Source organism: Varanus komodoensis, unplaced genomic scaffold (assembly GCF_004798865.1).
Source record: "Varanus komodoensis strain SLA01 unplaced genomic scaffold, ASM479886v1 scaffold1, whole genome shotgun sequence".
Taxonomy (NCBI): Eukaryota; Metazoa; Chordata; class Lepidosauria; order Squamata; family Varanidae; genus Varanus; species Varanus komodoensis.
In genome coordinates, this window is record NW_025335268.1 from 17,142,791 (window position 1) to 17,165,214 (window position 22,424).

At 45.7% G+C, this 22,424-nt stretch overlaps 1 protein-coding gene across 1 annotated transcript in view; it reads left to right on the plus strand.

Annotated features, from left to right (window-relative positions):
* DLK2 (delta like non-canonical Notch ligand 2) overlaps positions 1 to 20,803 on the plus strand; it is a 65,132-nt gene extending 44,329 nt beyond the window's left edge. Inside the window, exons 3-6 of the mRNA XM_044450648.1 lie at positions 7,599 to 7,662; positions 11,409 to 11,539; positions 19,261 to 19,405; positions 20,038 to 20,803. Of these exons, the coding sequence (XP_044306583.1) occupies positions 7,599 to 7,662; positions 11,409 to 11,539; positions 19,261 to 19,405; positions 20,038 to 20,803 (1,106 nt within the window). The remainder of the gene's footprint in view (positions 1 to 7,598; positions 7,663 to 11,408; positions 11,540 to 19,260; positions 19,406 to 20,037) is intronic.
* Positions 20,804 to 22,424: the final 1,621 nt, after the last annotated feature.

Below are 22,424 nucleotides of genomic sequence, written 5' to 3' on the forward strand. Positions count from 1 at the left end.
GCCATTGACCATATTGGCTGAGAATGGTAGGAGTTAAGTGTCCATCACATCTGGATGCAAATCAACAAACATCATTGGGCTCTGGGTCACCATACATTACATGGACACTGGGACCAAACAGGAAGGAAAGAATTCACAAACCTGGAGAAGCAGGAGAGCTTTGGGGTGTCCGTGCAAAGGACAAATGAAGGATAGAAGGGAAAAAATAGACAATGGAGCAAGGCAGGGCTCAGTTACAGCCTTGGAGAAATTTACATAATTGATGAGAGTAGATGCCTCTGAACAGTTTTAATTCTCCTTTCTCAAGCAGTGGGACTGCAGAGTGGAAATATCAGTGGCCCCCAGGTTGAAGGTGGAGCAGACTGTTCCTCAGCTATACTTGCTTTGAGTGTATAGTCCTTCCCCCGTGTATGTCACGTTGCAGGCAATATCCTGCAATGCATGCAGACTCCTTTCCCTGGTTGATGCTTCTCTCTGTCAACTAGGGGACCAAGAATAGTTCAGTGTCTCACCACAGCTTTCTTCTTAAATCAGGAGTGAGGGGGCTGATGACTTGTGGCTCTCCAGATGTGTCTGGACTCTTAACTCCCATCAGCCCCAGCCAACATGGCCAGCTGTCAGGAGTGATAGGAGTCATAGTCTAACACTGAGAGAGCTGTGGGGTTGGTCTCAGAGAATGCTGCTTGGCCAGCGCACCTTGCCCCTTTGGCACCTGCGCTATGGGGATGTGGCAGGGCGTTATTTTGACCGTGGTGCTGTTTAACAGCTGTATGAAGCTGCTGGGAGTGGCCATCATGGACTTGGGGAAAGGTCTCATTAGCTTGTGGATGAGACCCAGCTCTGCCTCCCCATAATATCTGGATTAGGTGTGGACATGCATGTAGGCTCTGGACTGGTACTTGGACACAGTGCTAGGCTGGGTGAGGACTATGTAATAAACTGGCAAGATGGAAGCACTGAGGGTGGGAGTCACCGGTCTGGGAAATCAGCCAGTTTCTCTTCCTGTTCATTCATGGGTTACATTTCCCCTGAATAAACAGGTACATAACCTGGGGTTACAGATTCATCTTTGTCACTTGAGACGAAGGAAGCTTCAGCTGCTAGGATTGACCTATGCCAACAGTGGCTGTTCCTGGACCATGATAACCTAGCTGCAGGCGCAGTGGCACAGGCGATCTCGTGATTCAGGACTGGGTTATTGTATGGCACTTTTGGGGGGATTACCCTTGGGCTTGGTACAGAAGCTGTGGCTGATGGAGAATGTGGCAGGGAGGCTACTAAATGCAGTCTTTTTCTGTCAGCAGGTTACATTCTTGCTAAAAGAGCTCCACTGCTGTCAGTAAGTTACCAGGACAAATGCAAGGACTTGTGAACAAATCAAGCCCTAAACAACTTGGGACCAAGTTGCAACCTTTAGAGGAAGTGCTTCTGAGGGTAGCACATGCTCCTGAGGTTTGTCTCAGAAGCATTTGCTCTGGGGCATTTAGTGTTGCAGCACCCTCCTTTGGAGCACTCAACCAGTTTACATCAGGCAGCCCCCAATGAGTTCTTATGCAGGGTTTCCCTGAGGTGTGATCCAGCCAGCTACAATTCTCATCACACAATAGAGCTGGTGGTTACATTGATTTTCAATGTTGTATTGTATTGTTATACTTATTGTTGTTTTGATACCATCTTCACTGCTTTCATATCTCTATAGAAAGTAGTGCATACGTTAAGTAATAAAAAATAAAACTGTACAAATGTAATGGAGATCATAGCCATCTTCCTGAAATAGGGCACTGCTGTAATGGGGAAAATGTCTATTTGCTGCATTGTTGTTGTTTGTTTGTTTCTATACTACCCATAGCCAAAGTTCTCTGGGTGGTTTACATAAAGTTTAGAAACAATAAAATACAATAGATGAAAACAGTAAGATTTAACAATTAATTTAAAATAACATAAAATACCATTAAAAGACAATTAAGGCAATAAAAAACCATTTAAAAAGACCTGCCCAAGAATAAAAGAATACCTGATACCGGGTTAATTGTATCAGGCCCCTAAATGGCTAGGGAGGTCTTTAAAAGCCTCAGCAAAGAGGGCTACTTTAACCTGGTGTTGAAAAGATGGCAACTTGCTTGGTGCCAAGCAAGCTGCAGCAGGAAGGTTGTTCCAATGAAGGGAGGCTACCACCAAGAAGGCCCTCCCCCAGTTGGTACCCCGAGCATCTTAAGAGGTTGGCACCAGGAAGAAGGCCTCAGAGGCTTAGTGTGTGGGTAGATCAGGGTTGGGAACGGCTCTCTGACAGGTATTGTGGTCCCAAGCAATGCAGAGCTTTATAGGTTAAGACCAGCACCTTGATCTGGGACCAGAAGCATACAGGCAGCCAAGGCAGGTGGGCCAGAACTGGTTTAATATGTATAACAAAAGCCTCAGAGATTACTGAAGAAAGAGAGTGACAAAATTAGCTAAAACTGAGAGAGACATCCAAATGAGAAGTACTTGTGAGCTAAAACAGATGAGCACTCTTGAGAAAAATATAAATAAAGGTGTGATCCCATGCATGATTAGACAGAAAGGAAGGTCTTGGCAATTATAGGTGGCCAATATATACATGTATGTTGGTATGTATAAATAAATAAATAAATAAATAAATACTAAACAAAACAGCCCTCCTAGAATGCCTAAGCCAACACTGCTGGCTAGGGAATGCTGGGAATTGTATGGCTTTCTTTTGTCTAAAGATGTACAGGATTGTGCTGTATTCAACTTTCCTGAAGATGGTGGAGAACTGTTTGGTTGTCAGCAGCATCTGGTGTAACATTCTGAAAATGCCTTTTGATCCATCCTGTATGATCCACTGGAAGCTTGCACAAGCTTTTTTTTATACTTCATTTCACATGCTTAGGACAACTCATTAATACTGTCGTGGACTGGTCGTTATTCTCACATAACTCCAGTCCTCTATCAAGTCCATTGGCTTCCCATTGAAGTCTGGGTTCAATTCAAGGTGCTGGTTATTACCTATAAAGCCCTAAACGGCTTGAGACCAGGATACCTAAAGGAACGCCTCTTTCCCTATATGCCCTCCCACCCCTTAAGATCGGCAGCAGAGGCCCTCCTCCAGGAACCCTCTTTGAAGAGGCCAGGAGACAGAGCACTCAGAGGAGGGCTTTCTCTGTGGTGGCGCCCCAGCTTTGGAATGCACTCCCTAGGGAGGTCCGCCTGGCGCCATCATTATATGCTTTTTGGCACCAGGTCAAGACCTTTTCATTTGACCAATATTTTAAAGCTAATTAATTTTAATTGTGTATTTACTAATTTAATTTATTTTAACCATGTCATTTTATACTCCGTCATGGTGTAGCCAATTTATTTTGTTTAGGATGATAATATATTGTAAACCGTCCAGAGATGACAGTAATGAATGGCCTATAGATTTCATAAATAAATAAATAAACCCAGATTTAAACTTGGAGTGTTTCCCTACAAGCCTTTTTCAGCATAGTTATTTTGGAAAATGCTGAGAACATTCTTCCCAAATCTATACATTCCTGCATTTTCCTTGCTGTTGCCCCTTCCTTCTCTAACAATGCTTGTCTATAGCAATTACTGGAACTTCCATTGCAATGGCACCCCAAGCATTTTAGGTGCAAACAGATGTCATAGTATTGTCTCACAGGGTTTGGAAGTATATTTTGATGCAGTTTGTTGAAGGAGTGTAATTCTCTCCTAGTTGCCAATAAGTTGCTTTTCTGACACTAACCATCCACTTTTCTCCTATTCTTCTTTGCTACCATGTTTGCAGAGCAGCCTCCTGTCAATTCCACCTCTATGGCGAAGGAGTTTCTTTGCATTCAGAGCTGAGCACAGTCTTGTTAGTGTTGTCACTGCTGTGTCAGTTTTTAAAATTAAACTATAATCCTTCCAGTGTGCACACATGCTCTTTTGCAAGGTGCAGGGCAACCCATCCTTTAGGAATTGCAGTAGAAATAGTAGTAGCAAAGGAAAGAGAAAGAATGACATTTTAGCAGTTCCTGGCTTGGATCCATACCTTGCATAGATGAGACTAATTTAGGTTCCATCAATTTCAGTGAGTCTTTCTCCCTTTTCATGGGGACTAAAGTACAATTGCCATACCTTAGCAGCATGTAAGAAGAGCTGTGCTGAATTGGTTAGGCCTGAAGGCCTAACCAATCCAGCATTCTGTTCCCACAAGGGCCCCAAGCAGAACTGGAATGCAATCATACCTTTTTGTTCCTATTCTCCAATACATAAGAAGAGCCATGCTGGATCAGACTAAGGGTCTATTTGGGCCAGTATTCTGTTCAGACAATAGTCAGTCAGCTGCCTACAGGATCCCAGAAGCAGCGTATGAGTGTAATAGGACTCTCTAGTTCAAGTTCCTCAGCAAATGGTATACCTAGGCATATGGCTTCAGTAAATGGTACTGAGACATACTGCCCGAGATACTGGAGGGAGCAAATAGCCATTATCACTAGTAGCCATGGATAGCCTTCTCCTTCATCCAATCCATGCAGGAGCTCAGGCACAGTGGTCTTTCATATTGTGTACTACCTAAGCCATTGAGCCTGAGGTCCCAGTGGTGGAAGCAGAGGTCTTCTGCAGCAGAGGATGTGCTATGCCTCTGAACTATGTTCCCCTCATGAAAGGGGCTATCAAGAAGCATATTTGGCAAATATGTGCACAATTGGTGCCAGTGACATAGCTAGGTACCAACCATTGCATTTCTTTCTGCAGTTTCATATTTCTTGGTCCATGTTCACTTTTCACATGGACTTCAGAATACCAGTTTGTCATGTTGCCCATAGAACCACTGGGAAGAAGAAAGTAGCGGACAATGGTCGACCCTCCATTTCCGAAAATATAAAATTCAGCTGTGAATGATCTCTTCCTAGGCAAACAAGACAGCTTCCTTGATTGGTAGAAATCAGTGGAAGATATAAAATTAGTAGTTTTTATATTAATAAAGCAAGAAGTTATTTTTGATGATGTGCTATATAAGAGAAAAGCAATCGAAAAGGAAAATGGGACATTTTAGTTTACCTATTAGTTTTAGGGAAAGGACCTTCAAAGAATAAAGTCCCAGCTTCAGGTGGCATAAAATCCTCCAGTGTAGTGTTCCACTGCCAAATAGCTAAATTTGGTATTTTCTAAGACGTACCAAAAACAATGGTAGCTGTATTGGCCATAAGACATTTTTATTAGGCCAGCTCATAGGGAACAAAAAAGGTGCAAGATTTCAAGCTTTCCCAATATCTTCATCTGGAAATCTACTACAAAAACTATTTGTAATCTATTACAAATCTATTACAGGTTGGTGGGGTTGGAGGCTTTGATGAAGAAAGGAGGCTGACAAGGTTGAAGTTATAATGTCTGCATAATCATAGTCTTAAGATGTATAATTAGCCCCTTAAACACTCTAGCAAGCTCCTCTTAAACCATTACTAGTTAGCCTATCCTGCTCCTTCTGGGGACTCGCACTTGTGCCAAATCCAGAAGGATCTGGACAGGCTGCGGAAGTGGGCAGGAGACAACAGGATGGCATTCAATGTGGGTAAGTGCAAGGTCCTGCACTTGGGACACAGGAATAGGTGTCTCAGGTGCGGGATGGGGGACAAGTGGCCGGAGAGCAGCACTTGGGGTCCTTGTTGACAGCAAGCTGAACATGAGTCAGCAAGTGTGACATGACAGTTGAGAAGACAAATGCCACCCTTGGATGTGTAGCCAGAAGCATGGCTTTCAGATCTAGGGAGGTGTTGATACCACTCTAGATGACTCTGGTACACCCACAACTGGAGTACTGCATCCAGTTCTGGACTCCACATTATAGGAGTGACAGCTAGAAATGGTTTAGCGCAGGGTCACAAGAATGGTAGCTGGGTTAGAAGGGATGGCATATGAGGAGAGACCGAGGGAACTGGGTCTTTTCAGCCTGGGGAGACTCTGAGGGGATCTTTTAGGATGTCATGTAGAGGAGGGCCATGACCTGTTCTTTCCTGCAGTGAAGGACAGGATGCATTCCAATGGGGCAAAGCTCAAGCAAGCAGACTTTGGCTTGGATTCAGGAAGTACTTCCTAGGACCCCTAGGATATAGAATGGGCTTCCATGGGAGGTGGTTGAGGCCCCATCAGCGAGAGTGATCAAGGAAAGATTGGACTACCACATGCTGGGGATTATATGAGCAGAGCCAGCTGGAGCCAGGAGCCAGACTAGAGGGCCCAGGAGGCCCCTTCTGACTTGCTTTCTTTATGTTTCTATTTCCTTTGTATATAATTAAGATTATTTTATATGGATTTTAACTTGTTTTATCTATGTTGTAAGCCGCCCCGAGGCTTCGGCGAATGGGGCGGCATAAAAATGTTTTAATAAATAAATAAATAAATAAATAAATAAATATTTCCTTTATATATGTCTATTAGTCCAATATTCATTGTAGAATTAAATACACTGAAAGTGGTGCTCATTATGAGTAGTTCATATTGATTTTTTGTTTCATTACTCTTATCTGGATATTCTAGCAGTAATCACAGCACTAAGTACTCTAAAAAGGAGCGATAATGTGTACTAATATCTCCCCTTGTTGGAATAACTGGAGACTTACAAAAGTGTTGAAAAATGGAAGGCACTGAGAAGTGTCAGTTCAGCACTGTGTTCAAATAAGCCCATATGCCAACTTTCCTTGTCAATTTCTATCTATGTTACCCACTCCACTACAGCTTTTTTTGGTAGCTGAAACATACAAAGAAATTGATCAGGCAAGGCTACGCATATCAGACAGCCATAAATGCTCACTCTCACGATTGCAGAAGAGTGTTACCACCAACAAACTGCAAACATAATTGTGTGATTTTCAGGGTCCAAAACAACAGGATCCAACTGGGCATTTTTAACACTCTGAAAAAGGAAAACACCAACACCAACAACCCAGTAGTGAATGAAAAGGACTAGCAATCAGAGTGAGGAGTAGCTTATCGACAGGCCAATGACTAGCTGTGGCTTTCCAGGGACTGAGGCAGGACTCTTCCTTGGCTCTACCTGGAGAAGCCAGGGATTGACCCTGAAGCCTTCTGTGTGCAAAACACATGCTTCACTACTGGTGTACAGCATTTCCTAGTCTTGGTGTGCCCGTCTGTTCAAGGCAAACAAGTAAATTGCAATACAAACTATATTTAAGAAGGTGGGCTTACAAAAATGAATGCATCTCCGGCTAGAAAATATAATGCATTCACTCAGTACATGCTTGGACGGAAAATGAGATTTGAGACAATTTGTGGTGGGCACAAGGAGTTCTGATGTATGCACACACAAACACACACCCGCAAGTGCTTCTGCATTCTCTTCCTTGAAGACAAGAATGCCACACGGACAGGGAAATACATGTGTGGGCTGTTCCTTTCCAGTGAAGTGAGCATGGGAATTCCAGGTGGGAACCGGCATCCCAGTAGGTTTTATATGGACAGGCTCATCCAGGTAAACTTGTCACCGTAAGTGGCACAGGCACTTCCATCCTCTCTCCGTTGATTTAACCTAGCGATAGCTACATTCCCAACTGCCTTGTTCATTCACTCTTACTCTCTACTCTGTCTTGCAGGTGATGAATGCAATGACCGCTGTAACTTGGCTCATGGCAGCTGTGAAGAGGACGGCAAATGCAGGTGAAACATCATTTTGATGCTGAATAAGAGTTGTTCAAGTATCACATCACTCCAACCCTTCGTGTTCTGTGTTCAAAGAATCTATTATTTGTGCCCAGTAAGCTGCAGTTATTACTGCTGCAGGGACAGCCCAGTCTTCCCTGGGCTAGATTTTAGGCCAGCTGGTTGGAGGTGAGTTACCCTCCTTTGCTGTAGTGGGCAGGAGCACAAAACTGCAGTGACTGTGAATATACTTCCTCCTTGGGGCTTGTAGAGAAACAGTGTATGCAATCTGTTCTACTCCAAGCATCCAGGCTGAGACCTTGGCAAGGCAAAAATGCTCACAAGGGCTTGGCCAGCAGTGGCAATGGCAGGAGTGCAGCACTCACCTGTGTAGGATGCTCTGTCCCAGCAGCACTGCTGCTTGGAATGAAGTGGAGCTTGGTATTAGACGTCTGTCTCCCGAGACAAGGCAATCCCAAGGCAAGATAACACATTCAGGTTGACATTCATGAGGGATCAGCTGTGTGCACAAAGCCTTCAGGACTGTTTTGAAGAGAGGTGTTTTGTCCAAACTGCTCTTTTTTTCCATAGTTGCCCTTTGTGATCTCTCCATGCACATGGCACAGGACCAAAGAGATATAGCCACATACTTATACTCTGAACTGCAGGTTCCCTGTGTGGGGTTTATACACTGGTGATAGTGTGTTGAGATTATACCATATCCTATGTTCTGTTGCAGTAACATGGGTAAAATGGTTGCCAACGCACTGGTGGCTTTTTAATGACTCCATTGAAGTCAAAAGGAGGGGAAATTATTGCATCAAGTCTGGAGCTATTGTAGAGTTGTGTTTGTTCTAGGGCACACTCTCAATTTTATGTTAGGCTATCACCAGCATGCCAACATTTTCTGAAGTGCATGTTCTGCAGTGTACATGCAGGGATGTCCAAAAAAATCAGTCAACACATAAAGATCTCCTTGAAGGTACTCATTTAGTGTATTTGCATCCTACTTTTTCTTCTACCTTGGAGTTCATTCATGGGGTTCCAAGGAAGAGTCCCATCCAAATGCTGATCAGATTCAGACCTGGTTAGCTTCAGCAAGTGGTTCCGTGATATTATGCCTGTCAAAGTAGACAGTTTGAAAATCACAGTGTAATTAGAATTTATTCTGGGAGCTTTGTTTATATATTCTTTATACTGTTTTCAATTTTCAGGTATGAGCATGTATTTCCTGTCCATCAGTTTTCTTTTAGAAAATGTAGGGCCCCAACCTTCCCAAAAGCCATGCTTTCCCTGCCTTTCTAACCCTAGATAAGTAAGAAAGGGTAAGCTTCCTCTTTGGTGAGGAAAATGCACTCAGCATATTTTCAGCCTCAGTTTTGTATCATTATTACTTTTATACATTCCTTTCATGGATGAGTTATGGTAGTCAAAACAGGTAAGTGAGCCCTGGATCTAATTTCTGTACTTCCAGTTTCTTTGTTGAATTAAAGTTGATGGGCAACACAATCCTATGGCCTCTAGGCAACATCTGGATGGACATAGGATTTTTTGGAGGTCCAGCCTGATGTCTGAAAAAAAATCCAATGTCAGAACTAAGACTCTGCACTCAGAGCATCCTTCCCTCCCTTCCAACCAGCATGGGAAGAAACACACTGGCTACACGTCCAAGCTCCTAGGAACAAGGAGGGGATAAGACCAGTGCTGTGAAGGTTTGAGGTATCCTGGTGGTACCTCAGCCTCCTTCTCTCCTGTTCCAAAGTACTGCAGTTGAGTAGCTGAAATCAGCTATCTAAGTATTTTGTATGGTAAGAAGAGCACAGAGGGGACCATTGTCCTCATTCCTCCTGTCCTGGATGGGATGCCTATAATTCTCCAAGTTCAGAGGGTTCTGGGTATCCAAAGGGTACATTTAGTCTCCTGTAGCTGAATTGCCCATGGCCACGGTCAGAGGGCTTTGGGTACCCCATTTAGTTATATCATAAATGTCAAGAGATTCTGAGTGTGCACTCTTGTTTTGTACATTTAACATATGCTGGTTGACTAAGAGAGATCTACTTTCTATAATTTAAAGTAGATGACAAAAGATCCCTACCCAAAGACATCAGAGACTCCATACTGGTTCAAACAGATTGTGTTTACACAGTTGAAAATGTTCAGTTGCATAGCAGGGCGAATTTCTCCACTGAGACCAAGCATATATACAAAAAAAGATGTGTTGAGTCTCTCACTGGTCACCAGGATCGATCTGTGCAGATGAAGTCAGCCTATTGTGGGTCTTTTCTCTGAAGCTGTACAAATTGTACCTGCATTCTTTTGGGATGGCAGGAATGTGCAGTTCTGCATTTCTCTTGATATTAAGGGAGTGATGGATGATTATGTGTTATCCATGACTGAGTGGCCTAAAGGAAGCCAAACTCATAAAGTCTGGAGGCAGCCTTTTGGATGTGGACCAGGTAATTGCTGGGTAAATGTAGGGCTTGCATTCTTTTAGCATTGGTTAAAGGACAGACAATAAATATGCTGCAATATCTATGCAATATCTATGAATATCTTGTGCCAGTTGGGCCTTTGGTAAGCTGCACCACTGGCAATGGAAGAAGCTTACAATACGATTCCTTGGATACATGCTTACATTTTATTCTCCTCTCTGTATTTTCCCCAATGACATACAAATATACAAACATGTTTTTAGGTTTGCATATCTGCTTAATTTCACAAATGAAAGGTAGCCTGCTGTATACCATTCTTATAGCCCAGTCCCAAGTAAGTGTGTATAGGGTTACTATATGTACTATAGTACTATATGACGCATGTATTCCCTCTGAAAGCAATTTAGATATTATTGGGATGGAAGAGGGTCAGAGACAGAAGCATATTTCACATTGCTGATCTTGCATATCAAGTAAAAGGCCAGATTATTACTAGCAAACCTCTAAGGCAGATGCAAATACTGAGGAAGTGTCATTCTTCTGCTGTGCTTCCACATGATGATTAAAGTGGAAATTTTAATTTGTCCAAGGAGAAAATTAGAGAAAGAACCACTGGGGATTGGTTGTCTTCACAGGCTTTACCAAAACTTGTTGTACTCAAAGATCTGGTTCACCCATAAAGACAACTTTGCATATGGGTTGTTGATAGATTGTACGCACATCTGAACTCTGTGTGTAACATTCATCTATGGGTTGGTAACCATGAAAAATCCAGAGTTCACAACCCAGCAACAGACCATGGGTTATCAATCCTCAGTTGACCGTGGTCAACAACTCCATCATGCAGAGTTTGCATCTAATAGCAACTCATAATTTAACTGCAACCTGCACTTCACCAACATGCCAAACTCAGCTGTCGCTATATGTGAAGCAGGGCAAGGGCTCACCCCTGGTTCTGTGTCCTCAAAGCTCTGCCTTCTTGCCTCAACCTTGACTCCACCCAGCTATGTCCTCCTTGCCTGCCTGCCTTTGCTTTTCATAAGATCCCTTATAGTATTCTTTTTCCATTCCAAAAGTGTATTGTACTAGCCAAAATCAAGACAAATACATCAGATAAATGCACTTAAATAACACAATGAAGAATTTCAAGAAAAGGCTTGTGGCTCCACCCATTCCTCAGAACCTAACCCAGAGCTTGAACACATACCTGTTAAATGCAAATCTCTAACCTTGTAAAACTGCACAATCGCTCTTTCCTTTCTCTTTATTTTTGCCATGTGTCATATGGTGTGGTTTTCTTCACTAACCCTGGCCTCCCTCTGTTGTTTGTAGGTGTGATCCAGGTTGGGAAGGGGATTATTGCGAACAGTGTGTGAGGATGCCGGGCTGCAGCCATGGGACGTGCCACCAGCCCTGGCAATGCATCTGTCAAAGTGGCTGGGCTGGCAAGTATTGCAACAAAGGTCAGTCACTCCACTTGGAACTGGTTGGGGAAATCTCAAAAGGCTATGGCTGTGCTAGGCAGTTGCCTTCTGTGAAGTCAGACTATTGGCCTATATATAGCTCAATTTGCTCTATACTAGGACTGTTGAACCTCAGGCCCAGGGGACCAGTCTAGCTTTCTGGGATGCACCAGATGGCCCCACCCTTTCCCGCAAACATTGATTATTTGGTAGTTTCCTCGGGTTTGTGCAGTCCCCTCTGCCCATTCTGAATGGTTGAATGTCTCTCATATGGCTTTGTTACTGATGGTCAATAAATTGAGGAGGAGGTTGTATTTTTGGCTCTGTTCCTTTTGCCTTTGGTCCTACTGCTGGAGCAGTAGCTTCTTTAAAACAGAATTTGGCCCTTGGGGTTATGGTTCCCCACCCTGCTCTCTGCAGACTGTTTATAGTTCTCCAGGACCTCTGAGAGGGACTAACCTAGTACTACGAGAACATGCCACAGTCTGAACTGAGCTCCTCCTTTATGCAAAGCATGATTTCTACCCTCAGCTATGGCCTTTCAAACAGCAGTAGCAGAAATTCAGCTTAAACAGAAATTATAGACGTTTTCTATTCTTCCTTGAAGAAAATAATTCCTTGTGCTTTTGATCTTTCTCCATTCTGGCAGATAAAAGCTAGGATGGGTCTATCTATGTGAGGGTCAGAAGGCGCAAGGACAGTGCAAGCTGCCTTCTGAAGAAACCCACATTTGAACTTAGCAATTTAAGTATCTAGGAACATAGGAAACATAGGAACTTAGGAAACAGAGCGAGTCAGAATGGGCATCCCGGGGCATCTAGTCTGACCTCTGGCACCAGCCGGCTCCGGTCACGACATGCCCACCATGTACACGTCCAGCCTATCCTAGAACACCCGCACCAATGGGGCCTCAATGACTCTTGTGGAAGCCCATTCCACACCCTCGGGGTCCTAACTGGCAGGAAGTACTTCCTGGCATCTAAATGGAACCTTGGTTCCCTGAGCTTGACTCCATTGGAGTGCGTCCTGCCTTCCTCTGCAGGGGAGAACAGGTCTCTACCCATCTCCATGTGACATCCCCTCACATACCTGTATGTCGCCAACGTATCCCCTCTGAGTCTCCTCTTCTCCAGGCTGAAGAGACCCAGTTCCCTCAGTCTCGCCTCATACCCCATCCCCTGCAAAATGGCCACCAACCTTGTGGCCCTACGCTGCACTGACTCCAACCTGGTTATATCCTTTCTGTAATGAGGGGCCCAAAACTGAACACAATACTCCAGTTGCGGGTGCACTAGAGTTGTGTAGAGTGGTAGTAATACCTCTCTTGATCTAGAAGCTACACTTCTGGCTATGCAACCAAGGGTGGCGTTCACCCTCTTGACCACCACATCACACTGCTGACTCATGTTTAGCCTGAAGTCAACCAGTACCCCGAGGTCCCTTTCACAAGGGCTGCTCTCCAGTCACTTACCACCTAACCTGTACTTATGACAGCTATTCCTATGCCCCAAGTACAAGACCTTGCACTTACCTACATTGAACGCCATCCTGTTGTCTCCTGCTCACTTCCATAGTCTGTCCAGATCCTTTTGGATCTGGAGTACTTGCTCCTCAGTTGTGGCCACTGCTCCAGTTTTAGTGTCGTCTGCGAATTTGATCAGCAGACTGTTCACCCCTTCTTCCATGTTGTTAATGAAAAGATTAAACAGGATCGGCCCCAGAACAGAGCCCTGGGGGACCCCGCTTGTCACTGGCTGCCATCCCGATGATTCCCCGCTAATGGTTACCTTCTGCTTTCGGTCAGTCAACCATGCCCTAATCCACCGGACAGTGCTTTGGTGTATCCCAAAACTCAGTTTCTCCACCAGGATATCATGGGGCACTTTGTCAAAGGCCTTGCTGAAATCCAGGTATACCACATCCACTGCATCCCCTCCATCTAGCCATCTCGAAACCTTGTCGTAGAATTCCACAAGGTTTGTCTGGCAGGACCTGTTTTTGCGGACGCCGTGTTGTGTGGCTGTCAGCCTCCCTTCCCTATCTAGCATCACTAGATCTCTCTCTATTATGAGCCTTTCCATTGTTTTTCCTACAATGGACGTAAGGCTAACCGGTCTATAATTCCCCATGTCCCTTCTACTACCCTTTTTGAAAATTGGGACCACTGATGCCACCCTCCAGTCCTCTGGAACTTCACCTGTTCTCCACGAGGTCTCAAAAATGGAGGCCAGCGGGCGGGAGAGAACCCCTGTCAACTCTCTAAGTACTCTCGGGTGTAACCCGTCAGGGCCTGGCGCCTTTGTAATGTCCAATGCCCTGAGGAACCCCTCGACTTCAAGGGGGGTGATGCTAATCTGTGCCCTTAAGTCCCCAGCCTCATCTAATCTCCTATGCGGATATCCCCCATCCTGCTTTGGGGAGAACGCAGAGGCAAAATAGTCATTTAGCATCTGTGCCTGTTCCCTCATATCAGTCACTGGGTCTCCTTCCTCCTTATTTAGTGGTCCCACCACTTGTCTCCCCTTCCTATTCCTATTTACCTGCTGAAAGAAGCCCTTTTTGTTGCTCTTGATATTCTTGGCAAGTCTCAGCTTGTAATCAGCCTTAGCCTTGCAAAGAATCCTTCTGCAACGGGCCTCTTCCTCCCAGTATACCCTTTTGTCTATTTGCCCCAGTACCCATTTCCTACGGAGGTTCCTCTTTCGTCTAATCCCTCTAACCACCTCCTTTTGCATCCATGGCGGCACTCTCCTCTGCCTCCCCACCTTACTGACTAGAGGTATCGTCAAGGTTTGCGCCTCCAAAACCTCCCTTTTGAGTGCTATCCACTCCTCCTCAACTTGCTTACCTTCCAGTAACCTATCCCAGGAGACTTTCCCCAGTCTGGCCTTCACTTGGCCAAAGTTGGCCCTCTTGAAGTCCCAGCTTCTAGTGCTCGACCTGCTGCACATCCCCAGTCCCACAATCTCAAAGCAAAGGATGGAGTGATCACTCGCATCCAGAGCTCCCCTAATCTGTACTTCATCTATCAGCTTCTCTCTATTGGTCAAGACCAAGTCAAGGATGCTTCCCCCCCTCGTCGCCTCTCGGACACTCTGTGTGAAAAACGTACCCTTCTATGTTCACATTCCAGACTTGCCTTTCATCCCACCAAGTTTCTGTGATTCCCACCAGATCATACCCTCCTATTCCCAGGAGAGCTTCAAGCTCTTCCTGCTTATTACCCATGCTCCTAGCATTGGTGTACATACACCTCAACTCCTTCCCACCGCTTCCTTTCCTTGGAGTTCCCAGCCCTCTCCTTCCTCCCATCCTCCCTAATACCTGGCCCTCTCTGTAGGAGTCCTGTCAGTCCCTGCAGTATCTCTAAAACCCTGCTCCCAGAGCCCTGATCCTCCCCCCACACTTGTCCAGTGCAGACACGTTACTGGGGGGCCTGAACCCACCCCCCTGGCTCAGTTTAAAGTCTTCCAGACGAAGCTTGCTAGAGCATCTCCAAAGGACCCTTTCCCCATCCTCGTGAGGTGTAACCCATCCCTTGGCAAGAAAACGAGTGCCGTGGTCGAGGAACCCGAAGCGTTCCTTCTGGCACCACACCCTAAGCCATTCGTTCACCTCGGAGACCCTCCTGTCCCTGCCTGGCCCAAATCTCCAGACAGGTAAGATTGACGAGAAGGCCACTTGGGCCTTCAGCTCCCTGAGTTTCTTCCCCAAGGCCTCAAAGTCCCTGGTGGTCCCAGCCACACCCTGCCTGGCCACATCGTTTGTGCTCACATGGATCACCAGGAGCAGCTGGTGACCCCCGGAGTGAACAAGACGCTCCACTCTGTCCTTCACATGCCGGATGCGTGCGCCCGGCAGGCAGCAAACCTCCCTTGTCTCCAGGTTGGGGTGGCACACTGCCGCCTCAGTGCCCCTCAGCAGGGAGTCCCCAACAACAATCACCCGCCGCCGTACCTTCCCGGTGCTGGTGGGCAGCCGTGCCCTGGCCCTCGTCTCTCCTGCAGCGGCCCCCTTGCCGCCTGACGTCCCAGGCTGGGGGTCCTGCTGGTCCCCTGAGGCCTCATCAGCCCCAGCCTCCCCAAGTGGAGAGAACCTGTTTCCCAGCTCCAGATTGGTGCCAGGAGAAGGAGGAGGCCGTGCTGGTCTCCTCCTCCTGTGGGTGACATACCTCCATGTCTCCGCAGCTGCTCCTCCCATGGCCTCTCCCTTAACCCTCTGTCCAGAGGGGGGCTGCTCCGGGGGGGGCCTGGAGAGCTTTCTCAGCCCTCAGGCACCTCACCTTCTCTTCTAGCAGGATCACCATCTTGCACCGAGGGCAAGTGTATCCCTGCCTCTCCTGGGGGAGAAGGACGAACATGTCAGAGCTGTTGCAGCGGACAGCAACACCCATGACTCCCGCCAAGGCCATCTCCTGGTCTGTCATCGGTATCCCTTCCGAGACCTTACCTTGGTCCCCTGCCTTGTCTGTCCTGCAGTTCCTCTCACTTGCCCAGTTCTCCCAGACAAAAACCCACTCACACACACATACAAGGATAAAATAAACTTAAATTTAAATTGGAAGAAAAACAAAGCAAAGCACAGCGCAAACAAAACAAACAAACAATCAAAGCTCTGTGTCTCAGGGAAGGGAGTCTCCGGACAGCCCGGGCTGCAGCCAAGGGACACAGCCAAGGGACGACGCCCCACCCCTCTGCTCCCTCCTGGCCCCTCTAGCCTCTCTGGCCCCGCCCCCTTCCTCTCCGCTGCTCCTGACCCTCCGCTCCCCTGCCCAGCTCCTTCCTTGCCTTCGCCAGTCCCCTGGCCACTCAGCGTTCGCTCCCAGCCTGTGCCTCTGCTGCTCTCTGCTCTGCCAAGAGGCCAGAGCCAAAAAGCAAATCTACAAGTGGGATACAACAAAGCATTGTTTTTGCTCAAGGTTACAGGCACTCCATCCTCTCTCTGAACTGCTTTTCCTCTTGTGAGAATCACTCTTTTACTTAGTTCCTCAAGGAAATAAATCTGTGACATGAATTCAAGCAGCACTGGATTTATTATCGCAATTGCAATGGCAGGTGTCCCACAGAGCAGGCACACCAAGCATAGCTCACCTTTTCTTTTTATTCCCTATCTCCATTCGCAAGGAGCCTCCCCTTTTTCCCCATTTGCTGGGTAATGGAGGGTTCACAGCCTTTCTGTCCACCTATTTCATGCAATTCCTGTCTTATCCCATTACATACATTGCATCTGCATTATAATTAGCCCATTGTCTATTCAGGGTGTGTGAATTAATATTCATCAACTTATTCTTCATGCTTATAACTACAAGTTCACTAGTTCACTCCTCTCTGATTTCACCCTATGACCACCTATCTCATAAAACTACTGGGAGGATGAGATAGGAAGTAGCAAACTTTCTTCCAAGCCAATTTTTTTTTTTTTTATTTATATCCTGCCTTTTTTCTACAAAGGGCTCAAGGCAGCTTACATTATCTCTCCTCCTCCATCTTATCCCCACAACAACAACCCTGTGAGGTAGGTTGGGCTGAGAGACTGTGACTGGCCCAAAGTCACCCAGTTGGCTCCATGGCCGAGCGGGCACTCGAACCCAGATCCTCTGAGTCCCAGTCCCATGCTCTTAACCACTACACCACACTGGCTCTCTTTCTCCCCTCCACATTCCTTCAGACAGGCTTCATGACTTAACTAATGGCTCCTTTGTTTCTCAGTCACTGTGTTACTTTTTCTTTTCAAGTTAAGTTGCCCCTCTCGTGTAAATACAGGAACCAAAACTTATTCTTAATTTATCTCAATTTCTTTCTTTCACGGAGTGAGTAACAATTCAACGTTGTTTTCCACACTCTGAGTCAGTATTCCATGCCCACTGAGCACCCTCAGTTCTCATTGACCTGTTTTGCATTTTATGGCCTTCTGTTTTACGTCATCCTCCACACTAGTTTGTTTTTATTCAGAGTTGTATAGCGTGGACACACTTGTGTCCATTCCCAACTACACTGAAATCCTTGCTTTCTCCATTGATCTTTGTGATCACCTTGGCCTAGTTCAGGGTCTGAAATTGTGGTTTCCCCGATGGATGATCTACATTGTCATAAGATGGGAGAAGGGGAGTTTGACCCTGTCTATTTTCCTGAAACTTAATCCAGATGAGAGGCTGTTCTTCTAATCTAGATGGAGGCGTCCAATTTGTTTGAGATGGCATTGCAGCTTGGGAGGCATTTCTGGACCCAGTGATGTCACTGGATGTCCTTATCCTATGGGATTGCAAGGGGCGCCTTTTCTTGAATTGAAGAGCAATGATTAAACTTGAAAAGTGTAATTCAAGTGTCTGACATAGGTAAAACCTAGAGGCCTTGTCTTTTGATAGAGCATAAGTCTCATCTACCTCAGATGCTTCAATTCTCTTTTCCTGGGGGTGGGTTTGGAGCAGATTACCAGTTCTGGCAGACCCCTAAGGCTAAAGAAAAAACTACAGGGACACCAATGGAGCCAGTGTTCTTTCCCTTCCCCTTCTCCATGTGGTCAATCCTTTTTTAAAACATGGTGACAAATAAAAGAAAAAGACACAGCATAGCTCCCTAATCTTCAGTCCTATTAATCTTCATTGCTGGTGAAGAAAGATACTACCTTGCAGGATACAAATGGTAGCTTTCCTGAATTTCCTTTAATAAATCCCTTTTCTCTCATTTTAATTAACCTGTGCAAAACAAACAAGCCTCTCTAAATCCTGTCTAAGCACTGCAGGAAATAACTGTGGGGCCGAGCAATAAATGTCTTATACACTTCAGCCAATGGGTGAATATTTTTGATCTGCCTAGAAAATCTGAATCTTTAACAGGTTTTTAGAACTAGCTACATTGCCTAGGACCAAAAGAATTGCCAATATGCAACTGAGGGACCAATCCTATGACCATTATAAATTGTCTGGGCTGCTGGGGGATAGTTCCGATTCCCAGCTCCAAGGCCTGAGACAGCACTTCAATCTCAGAGCTACGAATTGGAACTCTGCCTCTCTCCCACAGCTCCTTGCGGCTGGTGCCAAAAGAACCACACTGGTTACTCTCCAAAGCTGGGCAAAAGACCTTACAGAGGGAGAAAGGGGGTTATTTGGGGAGACAGAAACGAGACTGGGGTGACCAGAATAAAAGGCATCCACTCTAGCCTCCCTCCCTTACCCCTCAAATCCTCCAGTTAGACATCTACTGAAAATGTGGAGCAGGAGAAGTGGGGAGGTGCAGATCCCCTCCAATGTTCCACCTCCTATGCATCAGAGGCTGCAAGTTTCTGAATAGGATTGCACCTTCAGGAGAAATTGCTATTTGAAATGGGCCTAATGGCCCAATACAAAGACTCTTGAGTTACCTAAAATAAGGTAGGTTCTTATGTTCTTATACAGGACCCTGATTTTTCCTTGCATCTGGCCACCCTATCCTATTTTTAAGGCACATATTTTTGCATTACTATAAATACAAATACCACAAAGCAGGGATGGGCAGAAGGTGTGTTTTCAGTTTTAACTCCCAGGAGCACCTGTCAGCATGGCCAATGGCCAGGAACACTGGTAGTTGAAGTGCAGCACATCTGGAGATTTACTTTCTGTTCATCCTGCCAAAAAAGCTTTATTTGCTTTTGTGTGTTTAGCAAGGAATGTCTGGTGTGAGAAATCAGCCCTAAATATCCTCACTTCTGATATGTTTTTTCTCCTTTCCAAAAACTGGTTTCAGATGTGCACATCTGCGAACATCAGACCCCATGCCAGAATGGAGCCCAGTGTGTCTATGACCGTGATGGGGAGTATTCCTGCCTCTGCCTTGAAGGGTTTCATGGAAAAGACTGTGAGCTGAAGACAGGGCCATGTGAGAAGGCAGGGTGAGAGATCCTAGTAGAAATACTGGGTGGATCACTTGAGGACCAGGCTACTTTTGCTTGGCTACATTACATCCCACTACTTGAAGAACATTCTATTTGGGTTTCCCCATCCAAATGTAGCTGGGGGTGTGCCTTTACTCTAGCTGCCTGACAAAAGGTTAACTACAGTTTTGTGTTTAAAAGCACGAATGCATTGGATCCAGGTACACATAAGCAACTGCAATCCATAGATTAATTATTTCCCAATTTGCTTGGTTTTGTACCCCATCCAAGCCACTGCTAATTTGTACAGTCGGGTTCCAATTGTGCTAATTTGCACAATTGATCTCCAGTCCAATTAGATTCTTAATGTATGATTAGTGCTTCAATTAATTATCTTTGGACTGTTTATCCTACAAATAATTTACAGTATTTGGGTTCCCACATCATGCAACAACCTCCAATTACATTGATCAGAGGTTGATTATACAAATCGGCAAAGGCTTGTGCATGGCATGCAACCCACCACATAACCCACATTCCTCGTTATGTGTGAACCAGGTAATTGAAGTTTGCACTGGAATTTACAAGGGTTGAATTTCTCCAGAACAATCCAGATGGGTGCTGCAATTTGTCTTTGATGTCTCTTTCAGATCTCCATGCAAGAATGGTGGACTGTGTCAGGACAAGAATGGCTTTGCTAGCAACTACACCTGCAAGTGCCTGGCAGGATTCATTGGTGCACACTGTGAGATCGACATAGATGACTGCCTCATGCGTCCCTGTGCCAATGGTGCCACCTGTCTTGATGGCATGAACCGCTTCTCCTGCCAATGCCAGCCTGGCTTTGAAGGGCGTTTCTGCACCATCAATGTTGATGATTGTGCCAGCCAGCCATGCAGAAATGGGGCCAAGTGCTATGACCGCATCAATGATTTTGATTGCTTGTGTCTGGAAGGCTTTGCTGGCAAAACTTGCGAGCTCCTTGCTCCTGAGCCAACATGGGTCACTGCATTTCAGCCTGATCTCAAGGAGCACAGCAGTGCTGTGAGAAGCACAACCAGTGGTGATCCTTGGACAACCCAGTCTGAGCCAATCAGGGTTGCAGTTACTGGCAAGCGAATCACTAACTACAGTGAGAAATCAAATGGGGGAGGGCTATTAATCTCCGTGAAAGAAGTGGTGACTCAGCAGGACTCAGGGCTGAGTCAGTCACAGCTGATTTTAGTTCTGGTGTTTGGGCTGTTCACTGCTCTGTTGGTTTTGGTAACTGTGTTGCTGCTGCTGAAGAACTGGCAGAGGGGGCGCCAGAGGTGCCAAAGCCCCTCCCAGTCTGCAAGAAAACTTCAAGACCAAGAGTGTCAAGTGGGAATGTTAAACACAGTCTTGATAGAACCCAGGAAAACAACAGAGCTGTAAGAACTCAGAGTTGGAACCTGACCAACCTACATACATCCAACGACTGACTGAATCCTTCAAGCCATGTCCTGGAGGCTGTTCTGGCTGCACATCTCCAAAGGGCTCTGGTAAAACTTAAGGATGTGAGTCAGCAAGAAGGAGGATGTCCTTTGAAAGTGGAGCCCTCGAATGTGCACAGCTTAAGCCTCTGGCATCGTGATGTCAACTTTTCAGGGCAGCCAAGGAAGCACTGGGCTTGGAGGATAGCCCAGGGTTGGAAAGAGCAAGCAAAATGAATGGATTTCATCCTGCATGCACTAAATAGGAATCTCTAGCGTGAGACCAAGTGTGCCAGAACACACTGTTGCAGCTGAAACTTGGTTAGGCCCTCAGGTGTCTGGTAACTCGTGGCCAGTGTCATTGGAGGTATTGCATGGCTCATTTGCTCAAGGGGGCTTAAAAACTGCTTTGTGTATGTCTCTCCTCTGGAGCTCTGGCATAGACAATACGGGAATCCCCATTCTGCCTAGAAGCTCCAGTTTATTTCAAACACCATAAGCCCGCCTGCAGGCCCTGAGGTGCCACGAGTCCAGGATCATGTCTTGCCCATTCTGCTCTGCACATTTCTGTTTTTATATCTGGTTGTATATGCTCACAACCTCTTAAGCTGTCTTTCTATGCTTCTTATAGCAAACCATTTCAGGAGGTTTGTTAGTAACCTATTTTACCATAAGTTGCACAGGTATGGTGTCAGGAAGTAGCAAAAGTAAATACAAAATCAGTATCAATTCCCCATTTCCAATAATCAGTGTGAGCCTTTCCACTTGCCATAGTAGAAATGTGTGTGTTTGAAGCTGGAAATTGAGGTCTGGCTTATTCAGCATAACCCAGGGATTAGCCTCCAAGAGAACATACTTGGGGAGCAGAACAGAATCAAACATTACAGCACTTTTCAAACCACACAAGGGGATGGAGGCCTCATACAGAGGCTAACTCCAGAAGCTGCAGTAACTTTTGTGGAGGGAAAACATGTAGAGCTCAGTGAAGATTTGAAGCAAAAAATATGCTCTTGGGGGTACAAGATCCACTCCCCAAAATTCCTGTCCATTTGCACCTGCTTGCAGCTATTGGCTCTCCATATTTGGCACTCCTTGTTTAATGGAAAATTGGAAGCTGCCTTATTCAGACTTCCTGGTTCAGCTAGCCCAGTACTGTTGATGTTAACTGGGGTTTCAGACAGATTTTTCTTAGCCCTACATGGAGATGATGGGTATTGAGCCTACAACTTCTGTATTTAAAGCAGGTGTTCTACCATCAAGTTACAGCCTTTCTCCTTCCCTAAATGGGAGTAAACGTAATGATGTAATTAAAAAAGATTTGATTATTCCTGCTCTTGACTGGCAAAGAGCACTGCATTCAATAGCACCAAACCCATTTGGAATGTTCTAGCATTCTGTGCTGGAGGCAAAGGTTGTACTCCCCCTGGGAGAACCTTGGAGCTCTGGCTTAGGGGAAATAAACATAATTTTCTTACTGACTTTAGGTGCTCTTTCCCTCTCATCCCATGCTAGGAATACACGCGTAGCTGAGTTCTGCCTCCAAGGTGCTGCAGGTTGTGTGGCTGAAAATATAACTTGAGTTT